Genomic DNA, 22,446 nt, shown 5'->3' with positions numbered 1-22,446 from the left:
TTCCTGCATCCAGCCTGTCCAAACCCTTTAGGATTTTATACGTTTCAATAAGATCCCCCCTCAATCTTCTAAATTCCAGAGAGTATAAACCTAGTCAATCCAGTCTTTCATCATATGAAAGTCCTGCCATCCCAGGAATCAATCTGGTGAACCTTCTTTGTACTCCCTCTATGGCAAAAATGTCTTTCCTCAGATTAGGGGACCAAAACTGCACACAATACTCCAGGTGTGGTCTCACCAAGGCCTTGTGAGAATGTACACCAGATGTCATTGAGGGATGAGCAGCTTCAAGTTCCTGGGCATCAACATCTCAGTGGTTCTATCCTGGCCCACCATACTGATGCAATTACAAGGAAGTTTGAGCAGACCAGGAGTTTGAGCAGATCTGGTACGTCACCGAAGACTGGAGTAAATTTCTGAAGCTGTAGTTCAGAGAGCATTCTGACTGGTTGCATCTCCATCTGGTATGGGCTGTGCAGAGTTGTAGATTCAGCCAGCTCCATGATGAGCACAACTCTCCCCACCATCGACGACATTTTCAAAAGCAGTGTCTGTCAGTAAGGACCCTCACTGTCTGGGGCATTAGTACTATCAGGGAAGAGGCACAGGAGCAGGAAAATGCACACTGGTCGTATCAGGAAGGGCTTTTCCCCTCTGTCGTCAGGTTTCGGAATGGTCCATGAACCCACGAGCACTGCCTCGGTATTTCCTCTTGCCCTCCCTCCCTACCTACCCACTCACTCAGCCAGCCTGTGCTGCTGCCACTACACAACCAGCTTCATGCTTTCTGTCAGTCACAATTACTCTGACTCTGAGGACCCCCACAGGAAGAAGTAGATTCTGTTTTCTCTTTAGTGTGTGATGGGCTGTGGACCCACATTTCTTCCACCTCGCCTTCAAGGAGGTTTGCACTCATACAGGGCGCTGCTCATTAACGTCAGCAGCCAACACCAACACACCTAAAATGGGGGTGCATAGCTCCAGGCAAGGTGAGTGTGGGACCCATCTGTATTTTCAGCCATTCGAGTGAGCACAGTGGCGCCAGGATCAGTCAGTACTGTGCCTCCATTCCATGGCCACAACACTGACATCCAATCCCAAAACTAAGGGTAACAAAGTCGCCTCCTGCCTCTCCACTCTCTGCAAGGCACAAATCAGGAGTGTGATGGGACCCTCTCCACTGATCTGGTCAGTAGAATACTCAAGAACCCAATACCATCCAAGACAAAATAGCAACTCAATTAGCACCCCTTCCCCATCCATTACATCCATTTCCTGCACACCATAGTGTGCATTGGCTAATAATGCAATCCATTTACTCTCCCAGGTTACCCTGACACCACCTCTACCACCAAGAAGGGCAGGAACAGCAGGTGCAGGTGAATGCCTCCTGCACGTTCCATCTAAGCCATGCACAATGCGATATTACAATGATATTACCTGCTCTGTATTGCCTCTATAACTCCCCCCCACCCCCCGCAGTCCTGCAGTGGTTCGAGGAGATGGCTCACACCCTCCTCAAGGGTAGTTTGGGTCAGGTCAGACATTCATCCACTGTCCCACACCAGGTCTCATCAGATGCCCAGGCTCTAGAAAGTCTACCTGAGTAATATCTGAAAGCTGAACTGATGTGAGAACAATTTGCTGGCATCTTCCTCAATGAAGAAATGGTGCAGCCAAACTATGATAAGTAGATTTGTTTTTAATGCAGGAATGGGATCCCTGTGAGAGTGGACACTGATCACATCTCCATTTCACCGGGTGGCACCTTGACCTTACACAACGCTCAGCTGAGAGACGCTGGGACCTACACCTGCAACGCCTACAGCGGATCTCGCTCGGTCAGCGCCAGTGCAGAGCTGACAGTCACATGTGAGTAAGATGAGAGTCTGACAGTCTCTGGTAGTTGTCATAGTGCCCTTGTACAGTGAATGTGCTGTCTCTCTCCGCCTTCCACCGGCAGGGCTGCAATGTGGAGTAGCCGGTTAAGGGAGGAGGCTGAAGCCGCTGACTGATCAGCTCTGGATTCTTGGTAGCACTTCCATCCGACACCTGGCCTCATTTTCTGGCAAAGGCCACACTGTCAGTGAGCTCATTCTATTCCTCCTGAAGCAACGAATCACCAAAGATCCAAACACAAATGGAGCTGTTCAAGGAAAATGCACCCCTCACTTTCCCTGGTCATTCTCTCATTTATTGCTGGTATTTTACTGCAGGACTGTCATTTCCAGATGCTACATTGCAGAATTTGAAGAATTCAGTGCTGACCTCTGCTGCTGTCTGGGTGAAGTTGGTAACCGTGAGCTCTAGGCATAGATGTGTGGGTTGATAGGTTAACTGGCTGTTAAATGGTGCCTCTTGTGAAGGGGAGAGTCCAGGTGGAGTATAGGGAGAATGAAATTGGTGGTGGGTCAGTACGCTGGGCTGGTGGGCCTGTCCCCATGCTGTATGACTCTGTGACACCCTGAAATATATTCGGGTGCAGTCACTGGAGCTGGCAACGTTTCAGTGGTGCCCCATGTCACATCCCACCCAACACTGCTGGCCCGCATTTCTGCGTCTGTCAGTGAGAATCTGCTTCCCTGCACTCGTACCTATTGCATTCCAAATACTTTTCATGTGATATTTTTCAGCTGCAGAAACAACGATGTCTCCTACAGCCCTTGATTCGCTGTGTGTGGACCTCCCAGAGCTGGCAAACTGTGATCTGATAATGCAGGCCAACCTGTGCTCCAACCAGTACCACGCCAGTTTTTGCTGTTCAACTTGTTCCAAACATCAGACTCACAACCGGCTGCTGCAGCAGGGATAACGGGGCCATGCACGGGGAGCGGTGGCTCGCAGGTGACGGGTGAAACCTCTTTCTTGGTGCAGTGACTGATGTATGTTCTCAGGCATTAATACGATGGGAAAACATAATAACCAGCCCAAAGTGAAGCAAATCAAAGGGTTTCCTTAACACCGAGTCCATATAGAGTAAAGGAGGGAAAAAGATCATTTGCCTGTGTACTGGCTCTAAGTCGTGGGCGAGAGGCAGCAGAAAGGAAGTGACAGAGGTAAATAATAAGCTGGAAATGGAGTAGAAAAGATGTTGCTTGGATTGGATCTTGAGTTTTAAGGAGAGGCTGGAAAGGGCTGGGACAGTTTTCCCTGGAGGAAGGGAGGCTGAGGTTAACCTTGCTCAGGTTTATAAACTCAATGAAAGGTGGAAATCTTTTCCATAAGGTAGGGGGATCCAAAATTAATCAGCATAGATTTAACGTGGTGGGGGAAAGAATCAGGGAGGACTTGAGGGGCAACTTCCCCACACGGGTCAGGGGGACTTGAGGGGAAACTTCCCCACACGGGTCAGGGGGACTTGAGGGGTAACTTCCCCACACGGGTCGGGGGACTTGAGGGGAAACTTCCCCACAGGGGTCAGGGGGACTTGAGGGGTAACTTCCCCACACGGGTCGGGGGACTTGAGGGGAAACTTCCCCACATGGGTCAGGGGGACTTGAGGGGTAACTTCCCCACACGGGTCGGGGGACTTGAGGGGTAACTTCCCCACATAGGTGGTATGAGCTGCCGGAGTTGGATACAGTTTGAATGTGGACAGATACATGGATAGGAAAAGTTTAGATGGATATGGGCCAAACACAGGCTGAAATGGGAATCTTGATCAGTATAGACGAGCTCCATGTTGTATGACTTCATGATCCAAGATCTCAAGATCTGAAGTTCATCCTCACTTGGAAGTTATGCAGAGTGCTCAAGTCACTGCACTTTTTCCTTGTGGATGTAAAATAAGATTCAGCAAGAGACTCTGCTGCTTTTCCTCATTTGAATGGCTGCTGGACTTAACCCGAAGTTCATGAGCGTCTCAACAGCCCCATGCTGTCAAATGGATATATTTAGTGTGAGGACATGCTGACTCCCAAAGAGCTAGCAGTTCCTCCCTGTTTCCTGTGCTTCCTAACCAAAAGATCAAGTGCCAGTGAAGTGTTCTCTGAGCTCACAAAATGATGTTTTGGGGGAGATGTTATACTTTCTCCAGTGATACAATCCCAACATCCAGCTTTTACTTCTGGGCATATTTGCATTCCTTCAAAACCGTAGTTTAATGGCATCCCATTGTAGAATATTGCCTGGAAACATCCTATTTCTTCTGTCATATTCTAACATTGTACAGCTTTGCACACATTTGCTTGGGATATCTGGTCTGTTTCGTGCTGTAAGCTCACCCTGTCTCCGCTTTGCACCTCATCCTGAACTGCTAGCTATTCTCTTGGATAAGCGATCCAGTATAGTTTGTAATGTAGTTGTGTTGGCTAATGTGACTACAAGCCTGATCGATTGGAGCCAGGCTAAAATTGTTCCCCACGATGTGGTTTGCAGTACTTCAGGGATGCAGATGTTGCTGGCATGACCAATACATATAGTCTCCTGAAGTGAGAGAGACACTCTTCGAAAACCACAGCTCACTGCAGCCTTTTTGGTGACAATGTTGTGTGTAATTGTGGACAGTATGGATTCTGATCCAATGGCATTGATGGAAGCATAATTCCTTTTTCATCAATATATCTGCTTAATCAGACTTCACTCCAGCCTTTGGAGTGAGCTGAGAAGTCAGAGCAGGAGTTGGCCATTGGTCCCCTAAGTCTGTTCAATAAGGTCATGGCTGACCATTTCCAGTCACAGTTCCTATGATTTCCTGCATATCCGAGATTCACCCACTGTAGTGTCGATGATGGTCTCCAAGCTTCCCAGGTTACTCACTTACCCGCACACCAGTCTTTTGTGAATCGCATACAGGACATCCCAGTCCCTAAGATCTCCCTCAGCATTGAACTACTTAAAAAAAGTCCTGCCTCCACACTTGCCTGTCCAGATCATTATGAGGTCGCAATGCCCACGTCACATCTTACATTTCTGCTGTCCTTGTGTCATCAGAAACTAAACAAACACACTTTGGTGTGTTGACACATACTCAGTGGTCACTTTATTAGGTGCAGAAAGTACCTGAGTGTATTTTGTACGAGGGGTGATTGACAAGTTCGTGGGCTAAGGTAGCAGTCAATTTTAGAAAGCCGAGCACATTTCTTTTTCAATATAGTCCCCCTCCTACATGTACAGACTTAGTCCAGCGGTCGTGGAGCATACTGATCCCTTCTTTGTCGAAGTGGTCCACAGCAGGGGTGATTGATAAGTTCATGGCCTAAGGTAGAATGAGATGAGTTATACAGCTCTCATTACATGCACGTGCAGTTCAACTCTGAGTGAAAATGCATAAAGTTTGAAGTTAATAACTCATCTTCTTCTACCTTAGGCCACAAACTTATCAATCACCCCTCATGTTAGTGGTCTTCTCCTGCAGTAGCCCATCCACTGCAAGGTTTCATGTGTTATGCACGCAGAGATATTCTTCTGCACACCACTGATGCAGTGTAATCTAAGTTACTGTCGGCTTCCAGTCAGCTTGAACCAATCTGACCATTCTCCTCTGACCGCTCTCATCCACCCACAGAACTGGCAGTCACTGTAAATTCCAGAGCAGATGTCTCCAACCTGGGCTCCACACACCCCTTGGTTAGTAGTAGGCATCCGTGACATAAAAAAGATTGGGAACCTCTGCTCTAGAGACTGTTTTGTGTGAAAATCCCAGGAGATCAGTAGTTTCTGAGGTACTCAAACCAACATGGTCAAAGTCACTTGGATCACATTTCTTACCCATTCCGATGTTTGGTCTGAACAGCTGAACTTCTTGGCCATGCCTGCATGCTTTCATGCACTGAGTTTCTCCCATGTGATTGGCTAATTAGATATTTGCATTAACAAGGTGTGGCCATTGGGTGTAGGTCTTCATGTCACAAGCACTGAACTCCCTCCTTTCTGCCACTCAGCCATGGCTCTGTTCTTGGGTCTGTATCCCCTTTCAGTTTCAATGACAAGCCTGTTATATGTCAGTTTATCAAACACTTTTATGAAATTTGTATAACAAATCACATTAACCTTATCAACCCTCTGGTACTACATCAAAAATATGATCATTAATTTTGCCTTGTACAAATTCACTCCTGTCCAGGTAACTGCTATCTTTGTCCCTGATTGGCTCATGACATCTCACTGACAGCAGACAGAATGCTCTGGTTCCCTGTATCTCGGTAAACTCCATGCCCTCTCACAGTAACTGTTCAATTGAAGTTTCCTGTATTCCCGTCCTTCCTACCAATTTTGTGCTGGTAATGGCTACTGGAGCAGAATTAGGCCATTGGGCCCATTGAGTTATTAAATCATGGCTGATTTATTATCCCTCTCAACCTCAATCTCCTGCCTTCTGCCCGTAACCTTTGACACCTTCACTAATCCCCATTTAATTATCAGTCTCTACTTCAAATATACCCAGTGACTTGGCCTCCACAACCGTCTGTGACAATGAATTGCATAGATTCACCACCCTCTGGCTGAAGAAATTGCTCTTCATCTCTGTTCTAAAGAGACATCCTTCCATTCTAAGCAACACACATCAAAGTTGCTGGTGAACGCAGCAGGCCAGGCAGCATCTGTTGGAAAAGGTGCAGTTGACGTTTGAGCCAAGACCCTTCGTCAGGACTAACTGAAGAAAGAGCTAGTAAGAGATATGAAAGTGGGAGGGGGAGGGGGAGATCCGAAATGATAGGAGAAGACAGGAGGGGGAGGGATGGAGCCAAGAGCTGAACAGGTGATTGGCAAAAGGGATATGAGAGGATCATGGGACAGGAGGCCTAGGGAGAAAGAAAAGGCGGGGGGGGGAACCCAGAGCATAGGCAAGGGGTATAGTCAGAGGGACAGAGAGAGAAAAAGAATGTGTGTATATAAATAAATAACAGATGGGGTACGAGGGGGAGGTGGGGCACTAGTGGAAGTTTGAGAAGTCAATGTTCATGCCATCAGGTTGGAGGCTACGCAGACGGAACATAAGGGGATCTCCCATCCACTGCTACCAACCTTATAGTTCCCACACCCCGCACTTCCCGTTTCTACCCCCTACCCAAGATCCACAAACCTGCCTGTCCAGGTAGACCCATTGTCTCAGCAATTTCTAACTGTGCTGCAAGGTCATCTACATTATTCCGTATACTGAGTGCATTCAAATATAACACTTTCAGTTCTCTATCCACCCTTTTCAATTTTGTCCACCCCCCCCCCACAGTACCAGAATTAATTCCTTTTTAAAGTCTTTTTATTAATTTTCAACATTATAAATTCAATAACAAAGTTGATACAAAGAGTTTGGAATAATCTTAATCAGCATAAACAAAACAGATTTTAAGTAACAGATATAAAAGACTTCCAAAGTCATAATGAAATTAGTCATTAAAAAAAAGAAAAAATATATATAAACAAAAAAAAATCCCCCCCAAAAAAGAACAAAACAGGGCCAGACCAATATCTTGAATCAGACACGTTCAGTAATGTCGTCAGCTCCACTCTTCTATTCATATTATTACGTACCCCGTAACTGGGCTGCCAAACCAGCAGAAATGGACCACTAGTTGGAGTCTGGATTACTAGAAACTAATAAAAGATTTATTAAAGAAATAAGTAACAGAATACTCTAATCGTAAGGATATAAATGCAACAGGTTAGCAATGATAAAACACACATGTACACAGAACTAGGGTAATAGGAATCAACCAAGCTCTATCGCCGTCTAGGGGTAAAATGATCAGTCTTAAGTGAAGCAGAGTTCAGTTCAGTTTAGTGCAGTTCGCAGTAATCGCTGTTGTGCCATTGGGGAGTGAGAGAGAATGGGGGAATGCAAATTTGATTCAAGCAGACCTTTGATGTTCTTCGCAGTTGGCTTTCGGGCGGACCCTTTTATGTCTTCTATCCTGCTGTGGTCACCGACTGTGATCCCTCCGTTCCGGATACGACCGTTCTTTCGCGGTGAACCCGGCACCCAGGCAAGGGCAGACACACGCACCAGGTTCCCTGTGAGTCTATGGTCGGTTCCCGCGAACTGGACCTCCTAACTCCCACCAACTTGTGGGGCACACCGCTCTTCCAGGGTCTCGTTATCGCGTGGTGTGTCCCGTGCCTTAGCAAACCTGTTCTTTTTATCCCCCTGCTGGGGTATCGCCTGTCCATCAAACTTCAAACAGTTCAGGTTCAAAGCAACCGGTCTGTCAATATTCTGAATTGTGTTTCTTTTCCGTTATCTCTCTCTCATCTCATTAACATTTTGAACGTTTCTCCATTGTCTCCCTTATCTCTCTCATTAGCATCAATCGTCTGATAACTTGGTTTGTCGTCACAATATAATTTGAGTTAAAAAAAATTCAGGAAGGTCAGATTATATCATATGAAAATATTGCATAAAAGGTTTCCAAGTTTCTTCAAATTTAACCGAAGGGTCAAAAATATCACTTCTAATTTTTTCTAAATTTAAACTTAATATGGTTTGAGAAAACCATTGGAATGTAGTTGGAGGATTGATTTCCTTCCAGTTCAACAAAATAGATCTTCTCACCATTAAAGTAACAAATGCTATCATCTGACAGGCTGAAGAAGACAAAGATCTATGTTTTACCATTGGCAATCCAAAAATTGCCGTAATACGATGGGGTTTTAAATCGAAGCATCGAACTGTTGAAATAGTATCAAAAATTTCTTTCCAATATTTTTCCAAAAGAGGACAAGACCAAAACATATGAGTTAAAGAAGCCACTTCAGAGTGACATCTGTCACAGGTAGGGTTTATATGGGAATAAAAATGAGCTAGTTTATCTTTGGACATATGGGCTCTGTGTACTACTTTAAATTGTATTTAAGTATGTTTAGCACATATAGAAGAAGTACTAACTAATTGAAAATTTTTTCCCCATTTCTCTATAGGCAAACAAAGTTGAAGTTCCCTTTCCCATTCATTTTTAATTTTATCAGATATACCTGGCTGTAATTTCATAATTATATCATAAATAATTGCTATTAATCCCTTCTGCAAAGGATTTAAACCTAAAATTTTATCAATAATGCCAGTAGGATTTGAAATCGCAAAGGTAGGCAACGTAGTATTTAAAAAATTTATTTGTAAATATCTAAAAAAATGGGATCTAGGCAAATCAAATTTCTCAGATAACTGCTCAAAAGATATAAAACAGTTATCCAAAAAAAAATCACGAAAACATATTATACCTTTCATTTTCCATATCAAAAAGGCTTGGTCCATTACCGAGGGTTGAAAAAAGAAATTAGATATAATAGGACTTGATAACATAAATTCATTCAGGCTAAAAAATTTACGAAGTTGAAACCATATTCGCAATGTATGTTTAACTATAGGGTTGAAAATTTGTTTATTCAATTTAGATAGTACAAAAGGCAGTGAAGTTCCTAAAATGGAGGCTAAAGAAAACCCTTGTACAGAATGGCCTTCAAGGTTTACCCAATGTGGGCTTGGAGTTATATTCCAGTCTTGCATCCTAAACATTAAATATCGAATATTAATTGTCCAATAATAAAATCTTAGGTTAGGCAATGCCAAACCACCCTCTTTCTTAGATTTCTGTAAGTATTTTTTACTTAATCTGGAATTTTTATTTTGCCATATATAAGAGGAAATTTTAGAATCAATAGTATCAAAAAAAGACTTAGGAATAAAAATTGGTATCATTTGAAATAAATATAAAAATTTAGGTAAAATAATCATTTTAATAGCATTGATTCGGCCAATCAATGATAGAGACAATGGGGACCACTTAGTAATCAGTTGTTTAACCTGATTAATTAATGGTAAAAAGTTAAAATTGAATAGATCCTTACGTCTCTTAGTAAATTTAACTCCTAAATAACTAAAATAGTCAGTAGTCACTCTAAATAGAGAATTTCTATAAGTGGGAACCTGCATATTTAATGGAAAGAGTTCACTCTTACCTAGGTTCAATTTATAACCAGAAAAACTACTAAACTGAGCAAGCAAAGTTAATACTGCCAGAATAGATTTTGCTGGGTTAGAAATATATAATAGTAGATCATCTGCATATAGTGATAATTTATGAGTCTCATTTCCGCTGGTAACACCAAATATATTAGGGGAGTTACGAATGGCAATAGCTAGCGGTTCCAAAGCAATATCAAATAGTAGTGGACTAAGAGGGCAACCCTGCCTAGTACCACAGAATAAATGAAAAAGAGGGGATCTTTGGTTGTTAGTAAATGTAAGATATATCAGTTTAATCCAAGATATAAATATCGAACTAAAATTAAACTTCTCAAGGGTGTTAAATAAATACGTCCATTCGACTCTGTCAAAAGCTTTCTCAGCATCCAATGAAATAACACATTCTGGAATTTTGGGTGAAGGTGTATAAACAATATTCATTAGTCTCCTAATATTAAAAAAAGAGTAACGATGTTTAAGAAATCCAGTCTGATCAGCAGAAATAATTTGAGGTAATACATTCTCCAATCTCATTGCCAATATTTTAGAAAAAAATCTTAGAATCCACATTCAGCAAAGATATAGGCCTATAAGATGCACATTCAGTAGGATACTTATCTTTTTTAAGAATTAGGGAAATAGAAGCTCGATAAAAAGATTGTGGTAATTTACCTATAGATACTGCCAGATACTATAGATACTTAAGGAGGGGTAACTTTGAAGGTATGAGACGTGAATTAGCTAAGATAGACTGGCAAATGACACTTCAAGGATTGACGGTGGATATGCAATGGCAGGCATTTAAAGGTTGCATGGATGAACTACAACAATTGTTCATCCCAGTTTGGCAAAAGAATAAATCAAGGAAGGTAGTGCACCCGTGGCTGACAAGAGAAATTAGGGATAGTATCAATTCCAAAGAAGTAGCATACAAATTAGCCAGAGAAAGTGGCTCACCTGAGGACTGGGAGAAATTCAGAGTTCAGCAGAGGAGGACAAAGGGCTTAATTAGGAAGGGGAAAAAAGATTATGAGAGAAAACTGGCAGAGAACATAAAAACGGACTGTAAAAGCTTTTATAGATATGTAAAAAGGAAAAGACTGATAAAGACAAATGTAGGTCCCCTGCAAACAGAAACAGGTGAATTGATTATGGGGAGCAAGGACATGGCAGACCAATTGAATAATTACTTTGGTTCTGTCTTCACTAAGGAGGACATAAATAATCTTCCAGAAATAGTAAGGGACAGAGGGTCCAGTGAGATGGAGGAACTGAGCGAAATACATGTTAGTAGGGAAGTGGTGTTAGGTAAATTGAAGGGATTGAAGGCAGATAAATCCCCAGGGCCAGATGGTCTGCATCCCAGAGTGCTTAAGGAAGTGGCCCAAGAAATAGTGGATGCATTAGTGATAATTTTTCAAAACTCGTTAGATTCTGGACTAGTTCCTGAGGATTGGAGGGTGGCTAATGTAACCCCACTTTTTAAAAAAGGAGGGAGAGAGAAACCGGGGAATTATAGGCCGGTTAGCCTAACGTCGGTGGTGGGGAAACTGCTGGAGTCAGTTATCAAGGATGTGATAACAGCACATTTGGAAAGCGGTGAAATGATCGGACAAAGTCAGCATGGATTTGTGAAAGGAAAATCATGTCTGACGAATCTCATAGAATTTTTTGAGGATGTAACTAGTAGAGTGGATAGGGGAGAACCAGTGGATGTGGTATATTTGGATTTTCAAAAGGCTTTTGACAAGGTCCCACACAGGAGATTAGTGTGCAAACTTAAAGCACACGGTATTGGGGGTAAGGTATTGGTGTGGGTGGAGAATTGGTTAGCAGACAGGAAGCAAAGAGTGGGAATAAACGGGACCTTTTCAGAATGGCAGGCGGTGACTAGTGGGGTACCGCAAGGTTCAGTGCTGGGACCCCAGTTGTTTACAATATATATTAATGACTTGGATGAGGGAATTAAATGCAGCATCTCCAAGTTTGCGGATGACACGAAGCTGGGTGGCAGTGTTAGCAGTGAGGAGGATGCTAAGAGGATGCAGGGTGACTTGGATAGGTTGGGTGAGTGGGCAAACTCATGGCAGATGCAATTTAATGTGGATAAATGTGAAGTTATCCACTTTGGTGGCAAAAATAGGAAAACAGATTATTATCTGAATGGTGGCCGATTAGGAAAAGGGGAGGTGCAACGAGACCTGGGTGTCATTATACACCAGTCATTGAAAGTGGGCATGCAGGTACAGCAGGCGGTGAAAAAGGCGAACGGTATGCTGGCATTTATAGCGAGAGGATTCGAGTACAGGAGCAGGGAGGTACTACTGCAGTTGTACAAGGCCTTGGTGAGACCACACCTGGAGTATTGTGTGCAGTTTTGGTGCCCTAATCTGAGGAAAGACATCTTTGCCATAGAGGGAGTACAAAGAAGGTTCACCAGATTGATTCCTGGGATGGCAGGTCTTTCATATGAAGAAAGACTGGATGAACTGGGCTTGTACTCGTTGGAATTTAGAAGATTGAGGGGGGATCTGATTGAAACGTATAAGATCCTAAAGGGATTGGACAGGCTAGATGCGGGAAGATTGTTCCCGATGTTGGGGAGGTCTAGAATGAGGGGTCACAGTTTGAGGATAGAGGGGAAGCCTTTTAGGACCGAGGTTAGGAAAAACTTCTTCACACAGAGAGTGGTGAATCTGTGGAATTCTCTGCCACAGCAAACTGTTGAGGCCAGTTCATTAGCTATGTTTAAAAGGAAGTTAGATATGGCCCTTGTGGCTACAGGGGTCAGGGGGTATGGAGGGAAGGCTGGGTTCTGAGTTGGATGATCAGCCATGATCATAATAAATGGCAGTGCAGGCTCGAAGGGCCGAATGGCCTACTCCTGCACCTATTTTCTATGTTTCTATACTGCATCCCTAAGAACACTGCATAGCCAAGGAGTTAGTGTAGTAGAGAAAAAATTTTAAAATTCTACTGTAAATCTATCTGGGCCAGGTGCTTTACCTGAGTTCATTGAAAAAATAGCATTCTTTATTTCTTTTACTGTAATAGGTACATCTAGTTTTGAATGTTCATTAGATGATTTTGGAATATTCAATTTCTTAAAAAATTCATGCATTATAATAGTCATCAGGAAATTCTGATTGATAAGGAGATATAAAATTCTTGAAAGGATTTATTAATCTCGTCATGGTCAACTGTCAAAGTGCCATCTTGTTTACGAATTTTAAGAATCTGTCGTTTAACCGAGGCCAATTTCAATTGATTAGCTAAAAGTTTCCCAGTTTTATCACCATGTATATAAAATTGACTCTTAGTTTTGATTAATTGACTTTCAATCGAAGATGATAATAAGAGATTGTGTTCCATTTGAAGTTCAACTCTCTGTTTATAAAGTTCCTGATTAGGAGCTATAGAATATTTGTTATCAACTTCTTTAATCTTGTCAACCAGTTTAAGTATTTCCTTATTAGTTCGCTCTTTTAGTCCAGCAGTATATGAAATAATTTGTCCACGAATATATGCTTTAAAAGAGTTAATAAGGGTAGCCGATTTGTTCGTAAGTACTTGATTAAACTTGGATCTATCTATCAAAGGATTAAAACAACAATTGAAATTTCCACCCATAATCAGCATATAGTCATTTAAGTTAGGGAAAGAAGTGAAGAGATTCTTAAAAAAATCAGGACAGTCAACATTTGGAACCTAAACATTGAGCATAGCAACTTTTTTGTTAAAAAGCAAGCCACTAATCAACAAAAATCTGGCATTAGAATCTGAAATCGTCTCATAGTGCAGAAATGAAATTGACAGATCTGTAAAAATAGAAACGCCTTTCATTTTAGTCTGTGAATTCGAGCGGTACTGTTAGCCCTTCCAGAAGCTAAAAAAAAAGCTGATTATCCTCTTTTCGGACATGAGTTTCTTGTACAAAAATAATATGAGCATTCATCCTCTGGTTTACTTTAAGAATTTTCTTCCGTTTAATCGGGTGGTTTAAGCCATTTATATTCCAAGAAACCAAATTGATAGTCTTATCCATCGAAATGAGCTCGAATATAAGGTATGTAAAGGGTTAACCAGGGTACAGACTCATGACCCCGTAAGAGGAAAAAAGGTCAAGAGGAACCGGAAGTTACGACATTTCAGACATTTTGGTAGTTTCAGGTCAGCCCGTTTAAAAAGCAAAAATGAAATAGAAATAAGAACAAGAATGCCACTCACCTCCCACAAAAACCCAGAAAAAAGCCAGACAGTGGCCAATGCTAAATCTAAAGCTAATCCTAACCCCATCTTTCCAGAAGGCGACCCAAAAGAATATGTTTATCAAAAAAGATACCACCCATGTTAAAAAAAGTAAAAAAAAACTAGCTATAACAGTAGAAAACATCTTACAGCGATTATAAGCATCGAATAGTTCCTTCGTACTCATATTTCGGGGAACATCAAACGTTAGATCATATTACTATATTAATTTTTCATATACAAGTGATCGGAAATGACGTTAGAGACAGATTCTGGGGAGCAGAAGAAAACAATCCACCATTTTAAAATATAATACTCCAGTAACATTTCAAAAAGAAAACAAGCATTAAAATTGTAACTAAATAACTTTCAAAAAGTATTAAGAGTAAGATATACAAAATCACTAACAGAAAAGCATAATATCATTTAACAATATAAAGCGAACCTACACTACAAGATCAAGGGAGAAAACCCCTCGAACTATACAAATGAGAGACGAGAGCGAAAACAAAACGATACATTAATTAATCCTCCGCAGAGGGGGGCAGATCATCCAGAAAACTTTGGGCTTCCATCGGATTCTTAAAGCGGCTACGCGAGTTGTCCGGCATAACCACTCTCAGACGGGCTGGAAACAGTAACAGTTCTGCCATCTGTGGTTTAAAAGCCACCCGTTTTTTTTTCAGTACGTGTTGGCTCTAGTCTTAAATAATTCTGAACTTGAATTCTCGAAATTCGATCATACCTTTCTTCCGAGCAGCTCGAATAACTCGTTCCTTATCGTGGACATAATGACCGGTCTCGGTTTGGCCAAATTCTCCTGATTAAAACGCAGAAATTAATTCTTATCCCCCTCTAAACTTACTGTCCTTTTATTTATTTTGAAGTGTTTCGTAACCTCTCCTACATTCTTCTCTTTTATTTTATCCTCTCTTTTCCAAACCGCTGGATCCACTATTTAGTTTAGGCGTAATTCAGCCCATTGCCCTGACTACAATTTTGCCCAATCAACTGCCTATCCTTCCTCATAGTTTCAGTACATCTACTTGTATTCCAACTGCCCTGTCACTCTAGTTGCCACAGCTCTGCCTGATTAGTTTAACCCCTCCCTAACAGTTCCAATGTTCCTGCATCTTGTTTGCCCTCCTAGTTCTCCCACTGGCATTCTATTTGCTAGTTTATTGTCTATTAATCAGCCACTTGTATCTTCCTTTCTTACACTCATTTGGGTATGACTACAGTGTTTCTAAATTTTGATCCCTACATTTGTCAAAATTTACAGAGGTCTTACAACTGGGAACTAGAGTGCTTGTATATGTCACATTTCCTCTAAACTCAGATTCATTGGTAAGTATATTGTGTAATGTATAAAACATCAAATGGGTGCTTGGGTGTCTATGAGGAGGACCATCTAACAGTCCAGTAAAATCTGCTGATCCATCCCCAAAAGCTAGCCAGGGCAGTATGATATGGAGAGCAATCTGCTGCCCAGAAAGCTTGCTCCCCCTCTCCACGCAGCTGATGAATCGAAAGGAATGGCAGAGACTGACACAGTTTGGCTCCGGCTGTGTCACAGGAGTTGCCAGTTATCATTGAACTCAATGTAGGACTATAGGACTGTCTTAGGGACTCTAGCTCTGGATTTTTCAACGGGGTTTACTCCTGAAGCCTTCTCCATGAATGAGTATGGCTGAAAACTAGTGAAGGTTTGAGATCAGAGTTTTCCTTCTCTTAGATGAGCTGCCACACATGGCTGACGAGTCGCATCGTACCAAAACAACTGGTTTTAGGGTATCAGTAACCCACCTTTGCCCTTTTTCCTTTAGTAGAAAAGGTTCCACCGGGCTTAGTAGCTAAGCCACATGTGAAGCCCAGGAGCTGTATTTGGTTGTCAGAGTCTATTTGAGATGCACTCCATCCTGATAAAAAGGTGAGAGGTGACATAGCATCAGAAGATGTAGAGTCCCTGTGGGAAGATTTAAGAAACTACAATGGTAAAAAGACACTGATGGGAGTTATATTCAGGCCTCCAAATATGAGCCAGGATGTGGGCTATACATTACAATGGGGCATGTAAAAAGGGCAATGTTGTGATAATCATGGGGCATTTTGATATGCAGGTGGACTGAGAAAATCAGGTTGATCCTGGATCCCAAGAAGGAATCTGTAAAATGCTACGAGATGGCTTTTTAGTGCAGCTTGTGGTTGAGTCCACTGGGGGAATGGCAATTCTAGATTGGGTGTTATGTGATGACCCAGATTTGATTTGAGAGCTTAAGATAAAGGAACCCTTAGGAGGCAGTGATCATGTTAGAATAACAGGCAGAATGGGCAAAGAAGTGACAGATGGAATATATAGTGTAGTGAGTGCATGGTTATGCACTTTGGCAGAAGGAATTAAAGTGTGGTCTATCTTCTAAATGGGGAGAAAATTCAGAAATCAGAGGTGCAAAGGGATTTGGGAGTCCCCATGCAGGATTCCCTAAAGGTTCATTTGCTGGTTGAATCATTGGCAAGGAAGGCTAACACAATGTTAGGATTCATTTTGAGAAGACTAGAATACAAAAGCAAGGACATAACGTTGACGCTTTAAAAGGCATTAGTCAGAAAGCACTTGGAGTGTTGTAAGCAGCAGGTCCAGGAGGTTCACGAGAATGATCCCAGGAATGAAAGGGTTAACAAGATTGTTTGATGGCTCTGGGTCTGTACTCACTGGAGCTTAGAAGAATAAAGGGGGGAGGGCAATCTCATTGAAACTATTCAAATATTGAAAGGCCTAGAGGATGTTTCCTACATTGGTAGAGTCTAAGAGGACACAGCTTCAGAAATGAGTGACATCCATCTGGAAGAGAGATGAGGAAACTTTTTTAAGCCAGAGGGTGGTGAATCTGTGGAATTCATTGCCACAGATGGCTGTGCAGGCCAAGTTGTTGAGTATATATAAGGTGGAGCTTGATAAGTTCTTCATAAATCAGGATGTTAAAGGTAGAAGATAAGAAAATAGAATCAAGACAGATAATATATCAGTCATGATGGAATGGCGGAGCAGGCTTGATGGGCTGAATGGCAAAATTTGCTTTTATGTTGCAATTTTATAAAACTCTGGTTAGCCCACACCTAGAATATTGCATATGGTTCTGATCACCCCCGGAAGGGTGCTGAGGCTTTGGAGAGGGTGCAGAAGAGGTTTAGAGTGCATGTGCAATCACAAGAGGCTAGACAAACCTGGGTTGTTTTCTTTGGAGTGGCAGAGGCCAAGGGGAAATCTGATAGAGGTTTGTAAGATTATGGGTAAATGCCTAATACCAGAGGGTATTGAAGGTGAGAGGGGCTAGGTTCAAAGGTGACGTGAGGGCAAGTTTTTTACTCAGAGGAGTGGATATCTGGAATACACTGCCTGGTATGCTGGTAGAGGCAAATACGTGAGGGGCTTTTAAGAGATGTTTAGATAGGCAGACAAATGTGAGGAAGATGGAGGGATATAGACACTGTGTTGGTAGGAGGGATTAGATTTGGGGGTTTCTGATTTTTTTTTTTAGCTGGTTCGTCACAACATTGGGGGCTGCAGGGCCTGTTCCTGTGCTGTATTGTTCTATGCTTTATGGTCATTGGGAGCTTATCCTCATTACCTCCCCCAGTTATGATAACCTTAAGGAATCTAATGCCCAGGATATCCAGAAATTGATCCACCCGTTACATTTATTTCCTCCCAAGCCTTCCTTTAGTTCATTTTAAGCAACAAAGGATACAGCAACTATAATAATAAACAGTGAGCAGAATTTAAGCAACAAACAACTGGGTTGTGGAGAAAAATAATGTAATTGAACCACACAGCTCTAGAATTGTCGACTTTGATCTTCCCTGTAGGAGGGAAGGACAGGGTCAGTCACCTTTGTGCAGCTGTTGGAACTGCTCTCTCACATCTCATGATCTGGTTCAGTTCTGACCTCCAGTGTTCTAATCTCCTCGTTTGTGTAGGCTTCACTTTACTTCGATGTCCTAAAGATGTGTAAATTGGTCAGTTAACTGGTCACTGTAAATTACCCTAAGAGTTCAGGTGAATGGTAGAATCTGGGGAGAGTTGATGGGAATGTGGGGATTAGTGTATCAATAGTCAGCAGAGACTCGGGGGCAAAAGGACCTTTTTCTGCATTGATCATTGGTCATGTTGCCGGTCTCAATGGTAAGATAATCATTTATAGCTTGGCTTTCATTCTGAACCAATAAAATGGGGCGATCACAAAACAATCACAACCCATGTATAAGGGACTTTAGCAAAGTCAATCTAGCTTGACATTTGGAGATGAGTCATGCATTTTTTTTCTGCTATAGGTCCACTTTACTTGCATTGACATGCAAAGGCCTACCGTAGAATCTGATCAAGAGGTGCTACAAGTAGTTTTTGAAAATTCATACCACTCCTAAATGTACAAGCAGTTGTATTTTTAATTATTCAAGAAACTTGTAAGTATATTTGAAAACATACTGTATGTAAAATTTAGAATTAAAAGTTGATGCACATCTTTTACCATGTGATGTAGAGAATACATTTTAAGGATGGGAGGTTTATTCACCTCAACAGATCTTCATATCTGCAAACAGAATCTGTGAAGACCTTGGTATTTTTATATGAGAAGTTGGGTATATTCACTGAATTATCATTCTTCCACTAGACTCAACTGTTTGCTGACTCTAGAAGCACACTTTAAGGACAATATTTCTGTTAAAGTGCATTATGTACTGTTTATTAACTGCTTATTTGATTAGCAAACTAAACGACTTATTTTGAATCTGTGTATTTTTAGATCATGACAAAATTCTTTGATACAGGAATTTTAAAAAAGATATCCTGCCAAGATGGGAGTAGGTTATGGGTATGCAAATTTCCTTGCATAGCTTTGCAGTCTTTTTTAAAAAATAAAAGTTATACTGAGTTATTGTTGCAATTAGAGTTCATTGATCTGGGATTTTCTTCCTCTGTGACACAAGTACATATGGGGGCTGCTCAAGGAAAATACCATTTAGTAACTGGAATCGGTCATCCACAGATGAACCCCACAATATTCCAACATAGAAAGTTGAGTGGTTTCAAATAATCCAAAATGTTTTTCAAATAAGGTCAGTCTTGCAACCATTTATTTGTTAAAGATTATAAATCTCCAGTATAAATTTCTTTTTATTACAAGTGATTGTAAGGCTCGTGCAAGTGAACATTAAAACAAAACTCGAAAGCATACCTGCTGAACTTTAAATTGAGATGCCAAGTAACTAACTCAGACGAAATGAAGATTTCACTAAATGGAGATTGGTTAAAGTACCACAAGGAGCCAGCTTATCCGTATTGTGCAAATCAATTTTTACCACCCCGGCAATCAAACCTGGCTGGTCTCTAATAAATCTATTCAAGATAGCCAGGGATCAAGAACATTGTCAATAACACAAAACAAAATATCGCTGAACAAAATACAAGATTGACCATGGTTAATGTACATCATAACAATACTGCTCTGTACTAATGATTTGTAATAGGGCATCTGTTCAAGCAAGTGTGCTACCCACAGCAAAGAGATCATTGCAAACACCACTTTAAAAGATGGAATACATGAATTACTTACATTAGTATCAGCAATAAACCACTCTCTTTGTATATACATTCGGTGTTTTACCTTTGGCAAGATTACATACAGCTCAATTTCCGTACTATTAAAATATATACTAATGCATAAAAATAAAGATTTTGGCATCAATGTATTCAAATTGGAAGCTCCTACACAAGAACTGCAGCATCTTCCTGCAGTCCCACCACAGAGTACCCACATATTTATAGGTAGAAAGAGTTTAGAAACCAGCAACTGATTCCCAATGTGTACCATTAAAATAAACCAGTTTTCAAAGGCAGATAATGGACAAGCCCCTTTGATGGGACAACTTAGCCAGATGGTTGAGTCCAGCTTTGCATCGTGTTTATAATGGTTCTGAGAGACTGCTGAAGCAGTTTTTCATGCCCATTATCACCAGTGAACATTCTCCACACACTCACTAGAGAAAGGTAAACCAGAGCTTTGCTCAAAGCTCAATTTCAAAGGTCTTCTGTAAATCACTGGAGAATGGATTAGTCGGAGAAGGTGTTGCCCGCTGCTTTGACTTGCACTCCAGTGCATTCCACTGAGCTTCGAATGCATCCTCTGGAATACCTGCTGCCACCTGAGTGCTTTTGGTTTCCACTGCCCAGTTGCTACTTTCTGTTTCATTCGAAACTGCCGAACCATTAATCTGCTTGTCAGGTTTAAAGTACGGGCTACGGTTTGTAACAATCCCTGCCATGTTCTGACCCTGCTGTGCATGGGTAACCTGAGTATGGCCGGCTGTGCCAAAGACATTTGCAACCATTTGTGAAGGGGTAATGCCCACTACTGGCAGACTTGGAGCTTGAAATGGAATGCCATTGTTGACCTGCAGAGGGTAAGGCTGAGCAGGAATAAAAGCAGGCTGCATGGGAGGCATCATGCTGACCTGTGCTGTCGGAGGGCTGATGAATGTGCCACTGTGAAAGGACTGTGATGCTGAAGGCTGGGGTGATGGCTGCATCCGGACGCTCTTTGACACTTCTTCAAGCCAGCGGTCTGCTTCTGATGGTGTGCGCTTGTGACTGGGCTGAAATGGTGCTGTTATAGCAGCAGGTGGGCCCCAGTCACCTCCTGCGTAACACAAGACGAAGAGTGAGAAAACAAATGGCAGCAACAATCAAATCAAAATGAAGAAGCGATTCTCTGTTAGACAAGTAAGGAAAACATTTAATCAATTTCCTTACAAGAGTACTTAGCAGTTTAAATCTTTTTGGCATGGACGAGATGGTGCTTGCATTTCTTTGTGACTGTAAGAGTACCTGATACCGCCTAGTCTTGTATGGTGTATCCTCAGGCACACAGACTTTGCTTTTCTCTAGATTTACACTAGGGTGAGTGACCTGCCATGCTCCTGTTGACATCACTCAGAGATCTCTTTACATCCTGTCTGCACTCATAATCCCACAGCAGCAAACTAGGAAGGCTGGTATGCTTTGCCAAATCACTTAAGAATTTTGAATGGCTAGTACCCAAGCACCAATTCTTGTAGTGCCCCACCAGGCATAACCTGCCACCCAAGAAGGGTTCCTTTATTTCCTGCTTTGCTATAAACAATTCTGAATACACACTGTATATTGCACAACCTAGTACTTTGATGTCTGAAAGCAGAGTAACCAAAAATGGGGCAGAACGCTGCACAAAAGGTCACAGTTGGACACTGCAGTCTTGAATGGGTTGTAACGTCAGAGAAGGTCATAGAATCTCAAATGAAGGAAACCAAAACCATGAAGGGTTTTTTTTTAACATGAAACAGTAGTTTTACTGGCTTTTATTTATAGTATACATCCCCAAAACAAGGAGGAGTTATAATAATAGGAACAATCTAAAGGAACTCGGCAAGTCAAGCAAGCAGCTGTGGGGAGATAAAAAGGCCCAGAAAATCACACAGTATTGCTGATGGGGCTTTACAAATGTTTTATCGAGATTCACAAACATGAGGAAGTCTGCAGATGCTGGAAATCCAAAGCAACACACACAAAACTCAGCAGACACGGCAGCATCTAGGGAAATTAATGAATAGTCAATGTTTCAGCTGAGACCCTTCATCAGGACCAGAAAAAAAGATGAGCAGTCAGAGTAAGAAGGTGGGGGGAGGGAAGGAAGAAGTACAACGTGTTAAGTGATAGGTGAAACCAAGAGAGGAGTTTATGTAAAGAGCTGGGAAGTCAGCAGGTGAAAGGGCTGGAGGAGGGGCAATCTGATAGGAGAGGGTAGAAGACCGTGCAGAAAAGGGAACGAGGAACCACCAGGAAGACGTGATGGGCAAGTAAGGAGATGAGCTGAGAGACAGAAACAGGAATGGGGAATGGTGGAGAAGACGGGGCAATTACCAGAAGTTCAAGAAATCAATGTTCATGCCATCAGGTTGGAGGATACCCAGGTAAACACAAACTGCAACTTGAATGTGGCCTCATTGCGGCAGTAGAAGAGGCCATGGACTGACATATCAGAATGGAAATGGGATGTGGAATTGAAATGGTTGGCTACTGGTAGCTCCGCTTTTTCTAGCGGACGGAGCATAGGTGCCCAGCAGTCTCTCAATCTACATTGGGCCTCACCAACATACAGGAGGCCACACAGGGAGTACCAGATACAGCAGGTGACCCAAACACCTCACCTGGAAGAACTATTGGGGCCCTGAATGGTAGTGAGGGAGAAGGTGTTGGGCCA

General features: G+C 42.0%; 2 protein-coding genes across 12 annotated transcripts in view; one reads left to right on the top strand and one right to left on the bottom strand.

Annotated features, from left to right (window-relative positions):
• LOC134349631 (papilin-like) overlaps positions 1-19,139 on the top strand; it is a 120,658-nt gene extending 101,519 nt beyond the window's left edge. The window contains exons 11-13 of one of the 3 annotated variants that reach the window (XR_010018732.1): positions 1,712-1,872; positions 2,634-2,882; positions 18,482-19,139. Coding sequence is in view for 2 of the 3 variants with exons in the window: in XM_063054242.1 (XP_062910312.1) it covers positions 1,712-1,872; positions 2,634-2,812 (340 nt within the window). In the remaining variant the exon portion in view is untranslated. The remainder of the gene's footprint in view (positions 1-1,711; positions 1,873-2,633; positions 2,883-18,481) is intronic. The other 2 variants (XM_063054242.1, XM_063054253.1) reach the window with 2 other exon arrangements.
• Positions 19,140-19,276: 137 nt separating this feature from the next.
• Positions 19,277-22,446, bottom strand: part of numb (NUMB endocytic adaptor protein) — a 285,368-nt gene continuing 282,198 nt past the window's right edge. For 8 of the 9 annotated variants that reach the window (XM_063054289.1, XM_063054296.1, XM_063054281.1 and 5 more), the window contains one exon: positions 19,277-20,847. In XM_063054289.1, coding sequence (XP_062910359.1) covers positions 20,216-20,847 — 632 coding nt within the window. In that variant the 3' untranslated portion in view covers positions 19,277-20,215. The remainder of the gene's footprint in view (positions 20,848-22,446) is intronic. The other variant, XM_063054332.1, reaches the window with a different exon arrangement.

The sequence above is a fragment of the Mobula hypostoma genome, chromosome 1 (genome assembly GCF_963921235.1).
Source record: "Mobula hypostoma chromosome 1, sMobHyp1.1, whole genome shotgun sequence".
Classification (NCBI taxonomy): Eukaryota; Metazoa; Chordata; class Chondrichthyes; order Myliobatiformes; family Myliobatidae; genus Mobula; species Mobula hypostoma.
The sequence above is the reverse complement of the archived record's forward strand: the minus strand, read 5'-3'. Positions and strand labels throughout refer to the sequence as shown.